We start from the raw sequence: 21,688 nt of genomic DNA on the forward strand, positions 1-21,688 counted from the left end.
ATGAGCGCCCACACACAGACTGCAGAGAAGGGCCAGAACACGGCCCTGCTCTGCCAGGAGAGCTACGTTTGCAGTGGGACAGATGAAGCAGTCTTTGAGTGTGATGAGTGCAGGAGCTTGCAGTGCCAGCGCTGCGAAGAGGAGCTGCACCAGCCAGAAAGGCTGCGGAACCATGAACGGACCCGCATAAGGCCTGGCCATGTCCCTTACTGTGACTCCTGCAAAGGTGCCAATGGGAACATCATGCACTCCAGCATGACGGGATCAAGGCAGATAGCAGCGGTGAGGTGCCAGGTGTGCAAAATCAACCTCTGTGTAGAATGTCAGAAGAGAACGCATGCTGGGGGAAACAGGAGGAAGCACCCTATCACTGTGTACCATGCTGGCAAAGCCCAGGAGCAGGAAGAGGAGGAGATGGATGAGGAGACCAGGAGAAGGAAGATGGCTGAGAAAGTTGTGAGTTTCCTCTTGGTGGATGAAACTGAGGAGATTCAGGTAAGAGGTACTGTAGCCTGTTTGACAGCTGAGATCCTTTGTTCCTATTTTCATCTGCTGTGTTAGGGAGATGAGTGATTAATGCTTGAAGTGTTACTGGCTGCAACAGTGACAAATTGTGAATGGCTGGTTCCTGGCACTGAATGAGTGTCTTGGGCCAAGGAGACCCAGTGCATAAGACCTTGCTCACTGGTTTCTTGAAAGGCAAGTTCATGAAGAATTCTTTTGTTCTTTTGAGTGGCAAGAGCCTCCTTTGAGACTTGGCAAATGAAGCTGGTGAGAGAATTGACTGTACTGGGCCATACACAACTAAAATAAGAACTCTACATGCAAGGTGTTAGTCATTCCTGAACAAAATTGTGTGGAGAGGATTGCAAATGGGAAGTGCAAATGGGAGTGCTGACAGCAGATGTGACGTATAACAAGGAGTGGGCACTGTACCTAGCAGCATTAGTGGGAAGCACCCCACTACCTCTTTCACCACCAGTAAATCCATCTGATGGTTAAGAACAGGATCAAGTAGAAGTAAGGGTCCTGTAAGGAATCATGACTGTGGACCAGGTGAATCCTACAGATGCTGGTTAAGCAATGTTGCTCATCACAAATGTTGTTCTGTGTTAGCCTTTGGCCATCCATTTGGTATGGGTCTGGTTTGTAATGATAGACACAGAACTAGGAACAGCTTCTCAGGAGACTTTATTTTAAGGTCTAGCAGGCAGTGCATGCATTTACTTCATTTTTCTGTTGGTCTTTATTTTTGGTAAGCATAAGCACTTTACAAATGTAAAAACACTCCGTTTGTAAAAACAGCAGCATGTAAAAGTCACAGAGCAGTTAATTACCCAACTAAAAATTTGGTTTCATGTTCTGGCTTGATTTGCAACTTTCGTTGTTAAACCTCATTCAGGAGACACTGAAATAAAATTGCATACTCACTTGATGGCTGTATCTGTGCCTTAATTTAACATGTTTATGCTGCCAGTCATAAAAAATAGGTGTATTGAGGCTTAAGGGAAGAAAGAATGATGGTAACTGTGGACTGGATGATTGAGTTTCAGGTTTAGAAGCAATCCTAACCGTGTGCTTCCTCTAAGCACACATAAATTTTCATATGATTTGTGGCAGGTGCAGTTATCTCTTCAAGATGCAGGTTTTCAATAGTCTTCATCTAGCTTCTAGAGCAAGCTCTGAAATGCCTTAGAACAGGGCTGTCCTGGAGGACTCCTCACAAGCTGTGGTTGCTTCTGGTTGTACTGTTTTAAGTTATTTTTATACTCACGAATCTGTAAGCCTTATTGGGGCAGACCTTTGGCTACATCTTGCAAGCAAGTGCTTTACTATTTAAATATCATGGGCAATAAAGCCAACTTCCTTATTGGAACTGTAATGGTCCTTTATAAAGTGTTAACAACTTGATCAGAACAGGGTTGAAAAAGCTCTCTGAAAATGATCTTGCTTCTTATTGAGGTCTTGTGTCAATTCTTCCATCTTGAGTGATGTTCTCTCTCACAGCTGACTGCTTATGTGATGGCTCACAGCCAAGTCTCCAAGCAGTTTGTAAGTTTTCAATTAACATATTTTCTAGCAGCTGGAACTTAGAGTTCTTGCTGTTATGGTGGTGTTTCTGCTAGTGAGCATGAGAACCTTTATTCTCAGATGTCAGATGATTAGCTCTGATGACATGTTCTGTAGCATCTTTTGCTCTTAATAATAGTGAACAGATAATGTAGCTGTAGGTAAGTCATCTTCTGTTTTTTTGTTGGTTTTTTTTTGTTTTTTTTTTTTGTGCTAGCAGAATGGTACCTGATTACTTTGGAGGAAGTCTAGTTTTTTAAACCACCTTTGTCCAAAAACAAACAAACAAACAACAACAAAACAAAACAAAACAAAAAAAAACCAAAAAACCCCAAAGCCATAATAACCTGAAATGTGGAGATTCAGAGTTCGAGGGTGTGCAGTTTTATAAGCTTGGGCAGACAGGAGAAGGCTTTATCAGAATGATGGAGTCCAGCTATCTTCAACTGTCTGTTCTCTGACCTTTGGAACTTGAAGTTTGTTAGGAAATTGGAGAGGAAACAGCTTATTTGTTGTTCATGGTGCATTGGCTCTGCAAATGCTCACAGGTAGTCCTACAAAATTAGGCAGAACAGGTTCTGCTTCTGAGCAAGAGCAGCTGGTCAAGATACTTGCTGGTGTACACTACTTGAAAGTAGTACAATTATGTGGAAACACAGGACAAAGAGATTTCTTTATTACCTTGTGAAACTTGGAGTTCTTTAGCTCAAGAAGTTGTGTCCCATCTCATAGTTCCTCTTGGCTTCCGGGAGCTGGTGGTTCTGAAACTGGAGGATGTTTACAGTGTGTCAGCAACAACAATTTCAATTCCAGAATCGGTGTAACTTCATCTATAAGGAGTGAATTAGTTTAGCTGAGAGGTAGAGATTCTTAGCCTGATCTCAGCACAGCACTGATTCAGCTATCATCATTCTGCATAATTGTCTTTGTGCCATGTTGTGTAGATGTGCTAGCCTGTTCAGGGATAGCTTTGAGCTTTTTGCACTTTGCAGACATAACTGTAAGCTCAAAAAGCTGAGGAGTTCTTGGACTTGCTTAAATTCACTTCAGGGTGGGAAAGGTCCCACTTCAAACCATTGTTTCTGCAGCAGAAGTTTGGAGAGAACTGATTAGCTTATCCTAGCTAAGTTTATCCCTGTGAAGTGCAGGCTGCTTTGTTCATATCACAGCACTGTATCTGAGTGCCTCAAAAAGAGATTTATTATCTCTTGTTAAGGAAGTGCTTCTGAAGGTTAAATCCAAGCTCATTCTGCATGTCTGTGAAAGAACCAGAGAGAGGCTGTTCCTCCTGGAGTCCAGCTGCTGTTGTCTTACACACCACGCAGCACTATGTCTTGTGACTGAGTCCCCAGCCATCTTGGCTTATACTACTGATATTTCCTTCTTCTAGAACTGGAAAAAAACAAACTCTCTTGTCTATGTTTTACGAACTGGCATCTTCTGCTATTTGGACCCCATTCTTGGTCTTTTTCCTCAGGCTGTATTATAGTTTTGCAGTTTCTTTTTGCACAATATTACATTTCTGGCCTTGTCTGTCACATATCTGAAGCTGACACTTCAATCTAGTTGTTTTTGATAACTGCAGCATCCATTTGTTAATTGTTTTGGACATGTTCTATCTTCCATGTGATATTGTGGCGACTGTTTCCTTAGTCAGTTCCTTTGATCTTGTCACCACTCTCCTTTTTTTGCTACGTTAGAACAAATACCAAATCTGTGCCTACTTTGCTTATGAGTGTAAATCTCCCCAACTGTATCTTCTGTTCTGGTGAGGTGCCCACTTTCATCTCTTGCCTCAAACTTGCTAATTTTCAAACAAGCTCCATTGTATGATCACTAGGTCAGTCCCTTGCACGTGGGAGGCACTTCTTTAGAGAACTTAGAGAATCAATTATTTCACACTTTAAAATGTTATTTACACTTACATTGGTAAGGAACAAAATGCAACAATGAATTCATGATTGAGGTTGGAATCTTCAGTTTGAGCCATGATACTTTTACACTGGTCTTTGTTTCTTCCTTGTACTTCATGTTTATGTAGTTTCTGGAACAGCAGCTGTTTCTGCTTGGTCTTTATACAACGTGTTTGCAATAGAGGGGAGAGTTATGTGTTTGTTGTACAGTGAGCTCCTTGCTGCTACTTCTGAGGCAAGAGAGAAGAAATGCTTAACGAGGCATAGCAACAACTTGATAGCTTTATCTTGGGGGACAGATGTCAAGAGCTACCACAGGATCAGAACTTTGTTGTTGTGCCATCAGTGGCTTCTGCTGTAACACTGTGTCCAAAGCTGTACTTGAGGATGTGTAATGTATGCAAATGGCAAAAAGTCTTTTGTCGACTAGAGCAGGCAGGGAAGATGCTTGATTGTTACTAGTCTATCTTGGAGTTACTGATATTTGATTAGAAACTCTCTACTACATGAAATTATCAATTCTCTGAGTTCCAAAGAAAATAAAATGAATTGACTTTGCAACCTGTCTTATCAAGGAGACAGGGAGAAAAAGTCTTTAACATCCCCAGTAATGTAATTAATATGGGAGAAAGGACCATACATTTATTTCTGGATCTGCATTGTGATATCCCCTCTGATCTGTGTTTCTTTAGGTAGCGGGGCATAGATAGCTGCGTTTCATGGATGCAGCCCCATTCCTGAGTTCTTTTTATTCTGGCTGGCAGGGTTAGATACTTAAAGGGTTAAGCTCTTTCCCTCAGCAAATACTGAGCAGGATCTATCTATTGCTCTGCAGATAGTTTAGATGACAAAATGACCCACAGCCTTTATTTAAATACAGAGCATTTTGTATAATAACCGACTTCTAACAGTGTAACAGTCCATACTTTTTGTGTCACCTCTTGTTAGGAAGTTGCATGTACCGAATGATAGCTCCTCAGGATGTTGCCTGCTTTGCTCCTGTTGCACCTGCTGTAAACTTGATGAAAGCACTGTTGTTTTTTTCCTTATTACCTCCTGACTTGAGCCCGGCCAGCCCTGGAGATGAGACAGTGGAGAGTCACTAGGAGCTACGCTTTCTAGTGAAGTGTTTTTTGTGGGTCAGTATGAGCTGGTTTATGTTTTGTTGCTTGCCTTTGTGGTAAAACAAACAAAAAACCCCAAACATTTGTCTAACACATACTGCTAGTTTCTATGACAGTCTTGCAGTCTTGCTCAACTTGTTGGGAAAATGTTCTTGTTTTCTCCTTTTTTTTTTTTCTCCATACTGTCTCCTGTGGGTTTCTTGGGATTTTAGTCCATGTCCTATAGCCAGAAGAATCACAGCTGTTGTATTTGCCATGGATATAAAGGAGGAAGAAGAAATGATGAAGGATTTGTATTTTTTAGGTCAGTGTGATCTATTGGATCAGAACTTGTAATTTGTATTCCTGATCTCTGTTGTACTATTGATGAATTCCTCCTGTTTGGTACTATTGATGAATTCCTCCTGTTTGCACTTCGGAGAGCTTTTCTTGCAAAAGTGCTTTTGGGATTTTTCCCTTCCTGCTGTGTTACCAGTTTTGCAGTTCCATCTTCTACAATTCAGTGCACTAGCTTTCTGTCCCCAGAATAAAGCAGTAGGACGACTACTTTGCAATAGGAGGTTGGGAGTGCTCTTTCTTCCCCAGACCTACAGCAATATTTTGAAGAGTGATTTTAGAAGGAAGGAAAAGAGTAATTCATACAACAAATGCTCAGCTCATTTAAGTCAAGGGATCTGGCAGAGTGTTCTCCAGCCCCTCTACCACTTCCATTTCCTGCACCATCTTGCTTTGTACAAGTCACTGGGACACAGATATTACTATAGTGCACCTTTTCTTTTGGGTTATTATTGCCTTGCTTTGGGATCAAATAAAGGCAGGTGATCATATTCCCTTGACCTGTCCATCAAAACACCCTGCAGTTGGGAAAATAAGTAACTATTTTCTGGAAAGTGCAATTGTAATGTAAGTAAATTTCTGAATTCCCCTTGTAACAGAGACAGTGGTATCACGGTGTCCATGCAGGTAATTATGCTTAGTATTTAGCAAAGCTACTTGTTATGGCTGCAACTCGCTGACTTGCTGTCTTTTGGGCACGTCTCTCCAACTGGATGTGCCTCTGCTGCTGCAGCTATGACATGAGGATGGTAACTGTGTGAGCAAGTGGACAGAACTGAAAGAGAACTTAGAGAACAGGATAATGATCTCTACTGCTTTGTTTACAGTTCTCTGTAAGAGTTCAATGACACTCTTGAAATAACGTTATTTTGCAGTTGCATTTACCTTGAAGTCTGTTAATTTTGAGATGTTCCAAAAGGAAGAGGGGAAAATGTAGGTTTTCAGCTAGCAAACAGCTTACAGGCTTTTGTACAGTCATCTGCTTTCAGATGTTTTTTCAACTCATTTGTTATCTACAAGGGTAGATTATCTGCTAAAAACAATATTTCAGTCAATATTCCCTATTGGGTTAGAGAGGGCTCCAATAAAATTAAATTACCTCCCATCCACACATAGAAGTTGCTTTTATTTTATTCGCCCTCCCCCCCAAATGTATCCTGTCTTAAAGCCCTTGAAATAGCTTATTTCCTCAGTTAGGTTTGATATGCAGGATTTAACTCTTTCCTGAAAGAGAGAGAGATAAGAATCCTGTTAGACGAAGGCTTCACCAAGGGACTACTTCTGCCCTTTGCAGGGACCCGTAGGTCATGTTGAAACTTGTTCTGTTTGTCTTTGGACAAACCCATGCGTGTCACTGCCCGTTCTTGCACCAGAGCTGTGGGAAGGAACAGGATAGTTTTCGTCTGAAAAGGATTTTCAGTTGGGTAACAGTGTTTTCATGGATGAGCACAGAGCCTAACAGAACAAATCCCAAAAGAACTCATGGCTGGTACTGCAGTCAAGGCAAAATCAGTGGGTCCAAAAAAATTTCTTCTTAGAATTCAGACATAAGTGCTTTTTACACTGGAGCTGGACCTGCACCCAGTGTAGTGAATGAGATCCAAAACTGTATGCAGCTGAGGAGTGTTGGAATCTCACCTTAAATCCTCAGGGTTTGTCAGTCCCCACCTTTGATTTTCCTTCTTTGCATCCAGTGTTGGCTCACCCAGGTTTTGGTCCTGAGGCTTTGTAGGACTATGATCTTGGAAACGCTAATACCCACTGTTGTTTTGACAATCAATGAGATTACTGAAAATAAAAATGGTAACAATCTTTAAGAGTTTGCTGGGTGAAATAATATTGTATTATAATTACTATGTAAGATCTCAACCTCTAGGCATGCACCTAGATTTTTGTTTTCAACTGCTGTGTCATCGTGGCACAGCTGTAGTTTTGTGCATCACTTCCATGAATGTCAGCCAACGTTAAGGCTTCATAAATAGTTTTAAGTGGAGAAAACTGGTTAAAAACGTCAGATTCACTTAATGTGTTTTGCACAGAGGCAGAGCTAAAGTTGTATGAGTACAGGTCTTTGGAAACTCTGGTCTACTTTATGCGTTTTGTTCCTAAGCTTTAATTTGTTATTGTTTGAATAATGTTGTTTCCAAGAAATTCCTGGTCAGGAATGTAATTTTATCGGTTCTTGTTTCTAGACTTTTCTTAAACAATTCTAATTTTACTATGGCCTGGAGCTAGGAAATGTGTTTTCTTAGACATAATGCATCTCAGAGTATGAGTGACAAGGAGGATTGAGATCTAAATGCATTCCACAGCACTGTGGTGTGAGGTTTTTGTATCCTCTTTAGAGAGGAGTCTAAAGCTTTCATTTCTTCCTGCTGAAAGCCTTCACTTCCAGTTTGATTCAACTCTGGCCAAATGACAATCATGAAAGAAATGTGGTCCAAGCTGGAAAATAAGGCTGACCAAGATTCTAACCTGTGACGGTGTAGAAAATTTTCTTTCTACAAGCTAATCTTTTTCTAAGATCCATAACAAGAAGTGTAAATGAGTCTCTGACACTGAAAATGACAAAATACTTCAGGGAAATAGAAAAGGAATTGAAGAGAGATGACTCATGTTAGGTAGATGTACAAAGTTTTCATTCTTGTTTGTCACTGCTATGGAATTTAAGGGAGCTCTCATATTTACACACCGCTGTTCATGTCAGATGTGGAGCTCTTGAGCAGGGGAGCATAATAGTGATGGAAGCGTGAGTCCTTTGCACATGCAGCAGAAGGTGGTATCCAGCAAAGTTCTTTAGAGATGAGGGGGAAAAACTGAAGAAATAGGACTGGAGCCCCAAGTGCTTCAACACACATATTGCATCCATCCTGTCTTTAACGGTCTTAATGAAACCGCACAGAGGTTGCGAAGAGGTTGACAACCCCTATAGGATAGGCTTACTGGTTCTATGTCAGATGTGAGCATCCAGATGCAACCGCTACTCAGGAAGGCCTGAGAGCTGATAAAGTGTGCAGGAAAGCACCCTTTTCTCATCTGAGTTCCTTCTCAGCTATTAGAGGCCTATGAGATACTGTACGAGCTGCACTTCAGTGTATTCATGTGCTCCTAGGTGATGTTTGAATTGCTCCTGAAGTCAGCTGATTATTGACCTAGAATCAACTCTCCCTCTGGCTCAGCAACCCAACTCTTCTTCTGCATTATGTTGCCCTGGCAGGGTCTGTTGTTAAAGCAGACTGAACAATGCGTGTTGTAAAGATTTGCATTAGCTTGGCCTGGGACCATCTCAGATCCGGTGAAGTTTGTGCAAGCTGACTTGCATTTCTTACTGGTGGGAATGCTTTGCAAATTACCCTTATCTCTGTGGTCCCTATGGTTCTTTTATCTTTTGGCATTGCTGACTTAGCCCTTTGCAGATGTTCTCTCAACCTGGTATCAGCATAGTGACCAGTGCTGCCTAGACAATCTTAGCTGTTGCTCTGCCTATGTTTAAACTGCTTGGGAGAAGACTGACATTTCCTTGTGCTGCTTAGAGAGTGAATTACTGGAGTGATTAGGTCTGATCAGACACCGACTGTGGCAAAAAGCCTGCCACCCTTTTGGTGAGAAGTTTGGGAGGCAGGAGATCCAGATTATGTTGCTTTTGATCATATTCCTCTTTGCTTATGTACACTGATATTTTTATATAGCCACATCAGTGATTGTTTTTTGGAGCTATCTCATGAGTCAAGAACTTGCTTTTATCCACAGAGGCATCTCCAGAGGTACTGATTGAAACTGAACCTGTCATCTCAGCTACTGTAATGATAACGAGCCAATAATCACAGCTACCAAAAAAGCAGACCCTCTCTTATGCATGTAAATTTTGAGTGTCTCCATGGCCTCCCACAGATACAAGAAAAGATTATAATTAAAGCATTTTTATTTCTTTATTTCCTTGTCTTCTGTACACTGTGAGACTGTCTTGAATGCTTTGAGCCAGTCAGTAGCTACTGTGGCTCCACAATCTGCTGTTTTTCTTTCTGAACACAATTCCCAACCACAGCCTGGTGCACTGGCTGTTTTGTGATTTTCCTTCAAGTCTGGACTCTGGAGTTGACCAGAGGCTGGATGAGCCTAAAACTCATTTAGAGGTCCAAGAATAAACTTACAGGAAGAAACCGTTCATTACCTCATGGCTTGTGTGGCTCTGGTATCATGAGACTTGCCAAGACTGCTTGCTGAGGGGGTGGAGGGCAAGTAGCCAAGGAACCTCCAGCCACTGAAGCAGTCTGAAGTCTGTGCTTTCTGGCTGCCTCGGATTCCTTGAGATGAGGATTGTGATGGTGGAGATGCATTCAAATCCTCAAAAAATGATCATCATATTTTTCTCTGTCATGTAGTATGTGGAGTAAAAGCTTGTTGGAAGATAGAACATCAAGTGCTAAGCAACCATAACTAGAAACATGAAATCTTTGATAGTCAAGGTAGGACTTTGTGAGGAAAACAAGAGTTTCCCATATAGAGGCCTAAATTGTTTCATTGCTGGGTTTATCTGTTTCCTGTTGCTCTAGTATCTGAACAGAAAATGTTCTATTCTCTATTGTAAATACCATGGTGCTTGTCATGGGAGAGTTGTTTCTGTTGTTGTATGGTTTTTATTTTTTATTTTTTTGTGAAAAAACAGTACAGTAAATTATGAAATGGATTATTGCAGTTGTTGTGGCACACTTGCAAAAGCCAGTTTGACCTTCTTCAGTCACCTGACTTCAGGGCACAGCTTTGCTGCTTCTTTCATTTTCCTTTTTGTCCCACAAGGCTTTGCCAGCTTCCAGCTGTAAGAGCTCTAAGAGGCTGTGCTTGGCAAGGGGAGGCAGTGTCTGATGCTGCATGGCTGAACAAAGGAAAGAGCTTCTTTTCCTTGAACAGGTGCTCAGACTCTGAATGGTGCAAGATAAAGTGACGAGAGCATTTAACTGCTCTGCGCTTGAGTTCAGAGGTTTGCCAGGAGCCCAGTGCTACTGGGGGCATCTGCCACGCTTCAGGTAGATGTGGCAGGCTTGGCAGTAGGTTTTTGCTGTTATCTCTAAAAAGAGACTACCTTGGCGAGCCAGGTGACATTACAGTAGAGGCAGATAGTTACAGTGAGGCATCACCTTCAGAACAGCAACGTGATGAAACTGCCTATGTCCCATTGATGTGTATGTGTTACAAAGCTGCTTTCTAGTATTTTGCTTTTGAATTCTCAGTGCTTCAAAAACTTCAGACAATCTGAACACAAAGTAATCACTCATTAGTCTTAGGAATCCTGGAACCAGCTATGCTATCTGAGTTGTCTGCTCCAATTGCATAGCTATAATATTTCTTTTTTGTTGATGTTGTTGTTTTCTTTTGAAGGTAAGGAATGAGGAAGACTTTATTAAGAAACTGGACTGTAGTCCTGACCAGCATCTAAAGGTAGTGTCCATCTTTGGGAACACAGGGGATGGCAAGTCTCACACCCTTAACCACGCTTTCTTCTATGGCCGGGAAGTCTTCAAGACATCTCCAGCCCAAGAGTCCTGCACGGTCGGAGTCTGGGCAGCCTATGACCCTGTCCGCAAAGTGGTGGTAATTGATACAGAGGGCCTCCTGGGGGCCACCGTGAACCTCAGCCAGAGAACACGGCTGCTGCTGAAGGTCCTGGCCATCTCTGACCTTGTCATCTACCGTACTCGTGCTGACAGGCTCCACAATGATCTCTTCAAATTCCTTGGTGATGCCTCAGAGGCTTATTTAAAACATTTCACCAAGGAGCTAAAAGCTACCACAGCCCGGTGTGGCCTAGATGTTCCTCTGTCAACTTTGGGTCCAGGTGTCATCATCTTCCATGAGACTGTGTACACCAAGCTACTGGGCTCTGGTAAGTAGGCAGTAAAAACTGATGTGCTAGATGCTATCAATAGGTTACCAGGTTGCGTTGAATATTCAGTGTTCTTTACTACCACGTAGCAGATGTGGTTTGAGTTTTGCTCTCAGTAGTTTCAGTCTGTGAGCCAGGCTGTGGCAACAGCAGAGCGTTCCATAATGGTGGACTATCCTAGATCAGCTAGAATAATCCTCTTAGCCAGCTGGGCGTTGGCATTGGCTAGTCATGATGGGAGTTCTGCCAGCCTTGGGAGGGGTCATAATGCACGATCCTGAGTGTGGGTGATATGTCAGGCAAAGATGAAAATTGACACCCTGGGATTTTGGCTGGGATATAGAAGATCCTGTTGCAAAAAAAAAAAAAAAAAGGGCGGGGGAGGGAGAAATGCAATACAAAAAGCCAGAATATATGTAGATACTGGGAAGAGAAAGAATAGTAAAACTGATGAGTATCAATACAGTACCTTCAACCTACTCTTTCAAATTCTGTGAGTCAGAGTGATTATGAGGCCAGTATGAGGTTGGGACTGAGATTGTGGTAGTGCAGAGTTGATGGTTTGATGCCATTTTCTTTGTGTGCATATTTGGCATGGACAAAGCAGCAGGACTGGTACAGTATTATTCCCATCACTTTCAATGTTCTTTACCAATGCTTTCAATTTAACTTGTGTTTTACTGGATTATGTGTATTTCAATTATTTGTTTGCGTGTCTGAGTGAAATATACTCAGGCATGTCAAGGCAGATTTTTGTTTTTGACTATGCAGGGATGTAAGCTTCTTCTCCTGGGCTCACTTCTTCTGTATTTCAAAAGATATGGTGAAACCTTTCTTCATTCCTTCTGTCCGTTTCTGATTCTTTGAGCATAAGCCCTAATGAACTTGCAGTAAGACTCAGTTCTGCCACCTGTGAACATCTGGGAGTCTTCTATTGTGTAATGCCACAATAGCTCCCTGCTGGCCCACTCTCATTTTGGCCTTTCTAACTGGTGAGATCTTGAGCTATTAGAACTTGAAATTCTATATGATGATTATCCGAGTGCCTTTTCAATTATCTTTAACTTACCTGCCATGGCAGTTTCTTTTGTTATGTAGCAATCTGCTTATTAGCAATGGAGAATTTTATATAGCTGTTGAAGCTTGACACTTCATCAGGTCAGATTCAGTGACTCACAATGATCATTGCTCCTGTGTGAAAAGTCAGAGGAGTAGATTAAAAAAATAAAAAAAATTAAAAAAATATAGTTTTCATGATCACTCTGATCATGGTAGAAATAGGAAAGAAAACTTATATTATGTGGGTTTGCAACAAGCTGCAACCATCCATCCTGACAGATAATTGTGACATGAGCGTGTTTATGGCTTCAGGACAGGGAAGAAGAAACCTGTTTTATTCTGATATGTACAGCAGGTGCTTGACAGCAGGTAGAAGGCAGTGGTCAGCTCCATCAGACACGAACTGTTGTGGCAGGCTATAAAGCGCTTCACCTTGTACTGAGGGTTGGTGGAGACTCAGTCTTCCTTGCTCATATAAGGTTCAAGTCCTCCACTTACCAGGTGCTAGGGCTTGCTAGCTCTTTTCACCAGACTGTAACTTAGTATAGCAAGTGTGCTGACATGGACTTGTGTTGTATCATGTTATAAGTTGATTCTGTGTTTCCAAATCTAGATGTTCCAGTTCTACCTGTGGATTTGTAGTCTCTATGGAACCTGATCTTAGAATCTAAAACTGCATATCGTTTTTGACAAAAGAGTCTTTTGAGAAAAGAGTCTGCTTTTTGTTTTTGTTTTTCTTTCTCTACTTATAAGATGTAATGATAGCTGCAATCCAGATGTGTTAGAAAAAGTAATTAGGAGAGCTAGCGCAGTGTTGCCTATGAAAATACTGTGCAATTTAAATATGTGTATTTTAAACCATCAGTTGTTTATATACTGCCTGATGCTTTTAAATACAGATCATCCTTCTGAAGTTCCTGAGAAGCTCATTCAAGATCGGTTTCGGAAGTTAAGCTGTTTTCCTGAAGCTTTCAGCTCAATTCATTACAAGGGAACAAGGACATACAATCCTCCAACAGATTTCTCTGGACTTAGACGAGCTGTGGAGCAGCAGCTGGAGAACAATACAACTCGGTCACCCAGACAGCCTGGTGTTATCTACAAAGCATTAAAGGTAAGTCCTCTAGTTTGGAGATCAGTTCATTATGATCTTTATTCCTGTCACTGTTGCTGGTAACTGTTAGTTGCAGCTAATAAAGCTAGAGTAAGTGAACCAGTGTAATAGAATGGCAGATATCTGGAAATAAAGCAAGTCTTTGAAGGTAATGATTTTGTGTAACAACCAAGTAAGTTAGGTAGCTTTTACTTTAAAAGAGCAAACAATAATAATAAAAACAGCCAACAAAAAGCAAGAACCATCCACCATAACTGAGGCCCTGTGATGTCAAGAGAAGTTGTAGAGCAAGCCAAAGTTAAAGCAAAAAAAGTGAGCTGGGAAGAAACTTACTGGAGAAGAAAAAACAAACAGTATGCTGTGAGTGGTGAGCATATAATGACAGCAATTTACAAACAGGAGGCCCAGAAGGAATTATTGGTGAAATTCTTCGGCACGAGGGGAGAGAATACAAGTAACTTAGAGGGAGTTAATGGTTTGCAAAACATAGCATTGAGTGTAGTGTAACCCAAGGGCTAGGAGGCAAAAAGGAGGAAGGAGATGTGTTAGTAGCTAGGAAACCAGATAGGATTAAGCCAAATGTTGTATTGTTTTAGAATGCAGCATCAGATCAGAAGGCTGGTGGAAAGGAATTGGTGGAGAGAAGAGCTGGTAATTTTCTTAGAAGGTTTACCTTGCCAGAGTGAAGGAGGGATTTTCAGGTCTTAAAAATTTGCAGTTTGGCCTACAGGTTTCCCCATATTGCTACGTCTGCCTGATTGGCAGCGTATTCTTATTGGCCTGGAAAAGCATCCCTGTTAGCCAAGGATGGGGTCACTGGGAGCATATCTGCAGAAGGTGACAGTGTTGATGGCCTTCCGACCGCTGAAACAGATGATTCCAACTGTGTGGTACTTGAGTTAGCTGAACTGCAGAAGGAAGCATCAGGGTAGCATATACACAGTTCCTTGTGCTGGGCGCAGACAGTCTACAGGGGGAAAGCAGCGGGAGTGGTTAATAAAACTGGAATTTCTAAGAACTAATTGTAATAGTCAAGGAAGGAAGTATCGGATACAGCTGATGTACAGCTCAGTTCATGTTTGTTAAGATGGTTGCTGTGTTCACATCGCTACCGAACACAAACTCACATTTTTGCTTTGCTTCTTGAGGGCATAAGATTTGCTCGACATCTTTGTCCGTCCCCTGTAACTTCTGAATCTTTTGGCCAGTATTAGTCAAGCTTGAAAGAGATCTTACTGATGATTTCCTTGAAGTTTTGTGAAATCAGAAAATTGCTTTGTCAGTGCTTACATATCTACTTGTTTTTGTCATAACACCCAAAAAAACTGAAAAATCATTGTCTGTCAAGGCTAAGGTGCTCCCAAGAAATGGGGTAAATCCCTTTGTCTTGCTTTTGTAGTTTCACCAGCCTAGAGAAGAACAATTATTCAAACAGCCAGAGGAAAAGTCAAGGCAGCAGTTTGAGCTGAGGGACAGAGAACATTTCCTCATGTTCTGTTTTCTAACATGTACATGGATCTTCAAAGTCTCCTATAAGTTTCCACAGTACAGGCCCCTTTTAGTTAGAGGCAATGGACTAGAGCTGAAATGCAGGGTTTTATCTGAACATTAGGAAACACTTCTTTGCTGTGAGGTTGACTGAGTAGTAGTACAGGTTGCCCAGAGACTGTGGAGTCTCCTCCCTGGAGATGTTCAAAAGCTGCCTGGACTTGATCCTGGGCACTGTTCTGAAAGGCCCTGCCTGAGCAGGGTGTTTAATAGGATGACCTCTGGAGGTGTCTCCCACTTTTAACCAGTGAGTGTTTTGGAAGCATTCAGCTTATTTCAATACAAGCACAAAACTGTCTCTCTTGCTTGGTTTCTAATTTTTGTCTTAGTTTCCAGGTTAGCAAGACAGAATTTGTTAGCTGCATGCCCTCTCTGCCTCTGCTTTCAGAAGAATCGCCCATTCTTTTGTGGGGAAAAATTTTTGTAAAATGTTTGTATTGCTCTCAGTCCATTCCAGTTTCATCCATTCTTCTCTGTTTCATAGGCTCTAAGTGACCGGTTTAGTGGGGAAATCCCTGATGACCAGATGGCTCATAGCTCTTTCTTTCCAGATGAATATTTCACATGCTCCTCTGTGTGTCTCAGCTGTGGGTAAGTGGATGACAAAAGTACCCTCGTTCTTCTAGAGGACAGTGCTGCTCTGGTCACAGGAACTTTATATTCTTCTGCTGTAGATGTTTTGACAACTGACATATCTGATAACAGGTAGTACTCCCAGACAGAATTTTTCTGAGATTAGACACATGTTAATTGGATGGCTGCTATTGCTGTGTCCCAGCTGCATATGATATGTGGTCTTTGCCTACTCTATTTTTGTGAATTGCTACAGACCTCTTCTGCCCATATCCTTTCCGCAGTTGGTTCATGAGTAACTTGACTGAGAACTGTACATGGGGCTTAGAAGGAAAGAATACCTAAGAAAATCTGACCTGACACCTTCTATGATGATTTTTTTTTTATTAAATAAACACTATTAAAGCACACATCATTACAGGACTACACTGTGACTATTTCCAAGAGAAGCCCCAGGTTTGAATAGAGTCTGGCTCGTAGCCCTGTGGAAAAAGCCTGGAGTCTGAGCCAGCAAGTGTTCTGAGTCTGTAAAGTACTATAGCAGTACGATGTTACTATGGCTGAAGAAGCGTTCTCTCTCAAATATACTGTAATGCTATATTCATACTTTTTTATGTTAGTTAGAGAATTCCTAGCAGCTCTTTAGAAAGGCTGCAGTATTAACACTGTTCTGGCCAATTTCCAAGCTTGATTTGTCCTACTAAAAATTATCCGTGAAAGTAAAATTGGTTACGGTGATGGTTTTCTGCACTAAATTGTTGTGTGACGTTGCTTTGTACTGCAAAACAGCTGCTACAGCTCCTTCCAAACAGGCTGCCTTTCAGCAGTAGACATGTGACAATGTTGCTTTATGTACAGTTGTTGGGGTTAGAACACCTATACAAATGCAAGATAGTAACAGAAATGAACTCTTAGTGACGTCTGTTCAGTATCTAACAATGTCAGCTCATGGCTTGCTCTTGTATACTCAGGTGTGGCTGTAAGAAGAGCATGAACCACACAAAGGAAGGAATCCCTCATGAATCCAAAAGTCGATGCAGATACTCTCACCAGTATGACAACAGAGTCTATACTTGCAAGGTGAGTAGAGACAACAACAGAGTCTGAAGAATAAAGAAGTAAAGGATGCCTTAATGAATGAGGAACATCACAGGCATGGGCCTGTTTTCTTGCATTACTTCGAATGGGAGAGTTGCCCTGACTTTGACAAGGAAAATTAATTCTTGTTGAACTTGTATTTTTTTTTTTTTTTGCTTAAAGATCATCATAATTACAAGTAACTGTCACCTTGCTAGCTAAATTGAGAGACCACCTGCTCTAAACGTGGGGGATGTTATCCTTCTATGCAGTTATTCTCTTTACTTGCTTACGCCCATTGCTTGATATTAGGTAATTTTCCTGTGGGATGTGCACAGGATAAGAGAGATTTTTGGCCATCATCATGGTTTTCAGTACAGCAGAGATATTTACCAGATGTAATAACTGATAGTGGTTTCTTTCATAGGTTTAATGAGTGGCCTCTTTGTTGTGGAGACCACTATAAGCCAACTGCATGCTTTTTGTGACGAAACGGCTGCAATACCTAGTGTCTGGGATTCCAAAGAATGCAGTTTAAATTGATCCTTTGTGTTACAGGCCTGCTATGAACGAGGAATGGAGGTTAGCGTGGTGCCAAAGACCTCTGCTTCCACTGACTCACCTTGGCTAGGCCTTGCCAAATATGCTTGGTCAGGGTGAGTACTGCAGCTAAGATCTCTGTGCTGCCTGTTGCTCCTACTCTGCCTAGTGTGCTGGACTTTCAGTATCTCACTGAGATCACCTGTCTTCCTTTAAATACTCTCCTGCAGATATGTGATTGAGTGCCCCAACTGTGGAGTGGTGTACCGCAGCCGACAGTACTGGTTTGGCAACCAAGATCCTGTAAATACTGTGGTGAGGACAGAAATTGAACATGTCTGGCCAGGGGTAAGTCTGGTTGCTGGAGATTCTGAATCTAGCATGTGTGGTGGTTATTCTGTACTTTGGAGAAAATGGCTCAATGCTCGTTACAGCAGGTCTCTTAGAGCAGATCTCTTCTCTGTGTTGTTTAGAAGAACCTTTGCAAGGGACTTCTCTCATTTTTTGGCTTTCTAAAACTGGCAGGTCAACTATTTCATGAGTACTTTGTATGAATATTGCGCCATTACAACTATGTTTCAGAGTGGAGCTGGTGAAATTTTTATCATGCCTGCTGCCCAGTGTTATGGCAGCAGTGCGTAGTGGAGCCATCTGCCTTTGGAAAAAATCAGGTTTCCCTGAGTTTATTCTCAAATTAATGCCTGCTTTATTCCAGACGGATGGCTTTCTGAAAGACAACAACAATGCAGCCCAGCGTTTACTGGATGGGATGAATTTCATGGCACAATCAGTATCTGAACTTAGCCTGGGACCCACGAAAGCTGTGACCTCTTGGTTGACAGACCAGATTGCCCCGGCTTACTGGAGACCCAACTCTCAGATCCTGGTAAGTAGCAGCTGCTTACTTCCGTACTATAGAGAAAAGCTTTGCATAGCTAACATTTTTTCCTTATCTTTTTGCATTTTGTATATTCCAAATACTACTTGTTTTACTGCACCAAGCCCTTGTCTTACAGTTTTGGAAAAACTGAATTGCTTTCAACTTTTCCCATTCTTGACTTAGCCAGAGGAAGAATGAGCAGAGATTCTGCCCAGCTCTGCCATATGAACTCTGCCATATAAAGAGTTTTCTCTCTTCTTGTTACCTCTTCTCTCAGCAGAACCACCATTAAAAATCCTAGCTAGCATGAACTTGCTCTTAAAAGCGAAGAATCAATATCTTAAATCTCACTTTTGTGGTTGATAGTGCATTTTTGTAAGTGCAGAGATTTAACTCTGGTTTCATACCAATTGCACAGTTCTGGACCCAACAATTGAACTAGAAAGTGATACTCTGTGTCGTAAAGGAAACCGTTAACTACCTCAGTGATAAAAACCTTCTGAATTCTTACAACCCAATGAGACCTAGTACCCACCATTCAGCCCCACATGATGTGGCTGTAATTATTTGTGGTTGTGACTGAAGGGATCGTAGCAACCTATAGTCTTATCTGCTGTATATACACCTATCTGAGTCACTTCCTTGATATGGGGCTGACATTACACAAGTCTTATGTGTAATTATATTTATCACAATTTCAGTCTGAGTAATGCCATCCTGGGATTCTGCTCTTTATTTTTCTGCTATGAGAACCTTATGGAAGAACAAGCTAACAGGTTTTTCTTTCTACATTGTCCTGATCAGAGTTGTAATAAGTGCAACACGCCTTTTAAAGATAATGACACTAAGCATCACTGCCGGGCCTGTGGAGAGGGCTTCTGTGATGGCTGTTCTTCCAAGACCCGTCCTGTGCCTGAGCGAGGCTGGGGACCAGCACCAGTGCGCGTGTGTGACAACTGCTATGAAAACAGGGGCATCCAGTTAGGTAATTTTGAGTTGACTGTGACAGAATTATCCCTGGGAAATGGTCTGAAGTCTTTATCTTTGGCTCCTGGATCACAATTCTCACTGGGTGTGAACAGCATAGTTCAAGTTGGATTTGGCTTAGAGTTTTTAGTATCGAAGCCCAAGAGCTTGATGACTTTTGGCGGGAAGAGGACCCTTGCAACAAGTTATCAGATATTTCACTCGCTGATAGAGTTACTTTCACACTGGATCTTTGCTTCCTTTTTCCAACACCTGTTGATGGTGCAGAGTTGACCATCAGAGCAGAGATGCTGCTGATTCAGTAGTCTGTGTTTTGTACTTTTTTCTGAAATAAAATTGAAAACTCTGCAATCAAAAATTGGGGATTTAGGTGATAAAGACTGAGGAGAGATCCCAAGCAAGAGCTTGGGTTTGCTGTTTTTGGGTTTTTGTGACGCAAATGAACTGGAATTTGGCAGAAATTGTGCTAGAAGTAGACACTGAGCCCTTTATTCTTGTGCCATGCAGATGTGGCTGAGCTGCCTTCAGATGAAGAAGGGGGCACACTTATTGCCAGGAAGGTGGGGGAAGCTGTGCAGAACACTCTGGGAGCAGTGGTGACAGCCATGGACATTCCCTTAGGTGAGCTCTGCTCTCTTGATAAATCTTATGTCTAATTGATTTAATAAGATAAAACTTCAGACTAAACTTTAAGATACTGTTACAACACACTTGCATCTCCACTATGATACCACTGTTGGTTGAGAGTTCTAGAGCTGATATTTCTCCTTGATTTTCAGTGTGCTGTTTCTTCAGTCTGTACCTTCTCTTTTCTCCCCGTAGTTCCAACCTGTGTGTGTAAACTGCAAATAATTCGTGCTGCCCTGATGCATCTCTGCAGTGACCTACCAGTCAGTTCCCTAAGGAATGGCCAATTAGGAAGGATTTTATCAGGCTTGGTTTTATTCTAGAGATGCAGAGTGCCTTCAAGTGTTCATGGAAACTGTTGTCATTTGGTACTTCTGTTGGGGGAGCTGAGAATTGAGCTGTGCAAGCTTGTAATGATGGAAATGTGGTCAGTAATGTGATCCTTAGTGATGACCTTAGTACTGTGAGAGTTTGCTGCTCTTTCATGTGCTGGGTAGCAGTTCAGGTATGTCACCAAACACATTTCATCTGAATCTTCTGTTGTTGGAATTTCCTCCTACTCACTGCTCGTATCATCACTTTGTTATTTTGCCTACGATGTGTCCCACCATCAGCTGTGTGGGCTGCCCGTTGGCTAACTCAAGGAAAGAAAGAGTAAATATCTTCCTCAGTTTAGATAGCATACGTGTTTCTGAATGTTTGGCTGGATTACTGTTTTGTTGGCCACAGCTGAAACTGAAGTTAGGAAAAAGTAATTGTCTCAACTTCTGAAAGAGTGCGAGTAAGGGAAGATGCCAGAGCTTAAGGAAAAAGAGTCTGTTCCTTTGAGGAGGGATGGAATTACCCATTAGGCTGTTCTGTCCATCTGTTACACTGAGGTAGTGTCAGTAGATCTTATTCCCCATAATGGCAGTGTTATGACTTGCAGTGTGTGAAGATTTCCACCTTCAGCAGAGGAGGTATGGAGGTGTTCTTCGTATGCTTATTTTCACAAAGCTTCTCCCCCTGCCACTTCCTCCATAGGTCTGGTAAAAGATGCTGCTCGACCTGCATACTGGGTACCAGACCATGAAATCCTGCACTGCCACAACTGCCGGAAGGAATTCAGCATCAAGCTCTCCAAACACCACTGTCGGGCCTGTGGCCAGGGATTCTGTGATGAGTGCTCTCATGACCGCAGAGCGGTTCCTTCTCGTGGATGGGATCACCCAGTCCGAGTCTGCTTTAACTGCAATAAAAAGCCTGGTGACCTTTAGCCCCAGGCTCATTTCCAGATCTTTGCAATTCCTTATGTTCTCAGGGTTACAAATGAAAATATTTGGTCTCCCTTTCACTTCTTAACCTTTTGCAGCCAGAGTGCATGTTTCCAGTCTTTGGCCTCCTCTCATGTATTATATCCATCTTGGAATGCTGGGAATGAACTTCAGTTCAGCTGTTAGGTTTTAATTTCAAACTAACTGGGGAAGGGAAGGAGCTCCCTTGTAAATGAGCAAACCAAAATCCAGTATATTTTATTCCAATTTAGCTACATATGTATATCTATATATAGGTATAATTTAGCATATTAAGAATGCAGTTGGCTAATGAAGCTTTGAGTATTCCTAGTTCAAATGATGGATGATGGTGTTCCTTGCTATGTTGAATCAGATGTACAGCCTTCTGATTCTGCTTCTGGAATGTCTTTCTGATCATGATGCTACATGAGGAAGGTCTGGACTCCGTGTTGCCAGGAAATCACAGGCATCTCCAACGCTGATTGTATGAATTACACCTGGTAATTCAAGCAACCCTGCATCTGGATGTGCCGTGCTCCTGGCTGTTCATTAGAAGGTTTGTTTGAGCTATGATATGAACAGTGGTCTTGCAGTGCAAGAGGTATTAAATTGAAATGACCCTCTGGTAGAGACCAGTAGAGCTTTTAAAGGTAAAGCAAATCATATGGCACAAGGCAAAGCATTC

The 21,688-nt window shown here is 41.8% G+C and overlaps 1 protein-coding gene across 2 annotated transcripts; it reads left to right on the forward strand.

Moving 5' to 3' along the window:
- On the forward strand, positions 1 to 20,985 carry ZFYVE1 (zinc finger FYVE-type containing 1; the record flags this gene model as incomplete). 2 transcript variants are annotated; one of them, XM_079536826.1, is made up of 11 exons in its annotated part: positions 1 to 495; positions 10,820 to 11,324; positions 13,283 to 13,497; positions 15,530 to 15,636; positions 16,590 to 16,698; positions 17,254 to 17,351; positions 17,466 to 17,583; positions 17,951 to 18,121; positions 18,920 to 19,100; positions 19,610 to 19,723; positions 20,753 to 20,985. In XM_079536826.1, 11 exons carry the CDS (start codon positions 1 to 3, stop codon positions 20,983 to 20,985), a joined length of 2,346 nt encoding a protein of 781 aa, XP_079392952.1. The 2 variants fall into 2 exon arrangements, with proteins under 2 accessions (XP_079392952.1, XP_079392953.1); XM_079536827.1 differs by having other exon boundaries at positions 17,508 to 17,583.
- Positions 20,986 to 21,688: the final 703 nt, after the last annotated feature.

The sequence above is a fragment of the Tetrao urogallus genome, assembly GCF_951394365.1.
Source record: "Tetrao urogallus genome assembly, chromosome: 6".
Classification (NCBI taxonomy): Eukaryota; Metazoa; Chordata; class Aves; order Galliformes; family Phasianidae; genus Tetrao; species Tetrao urogallus.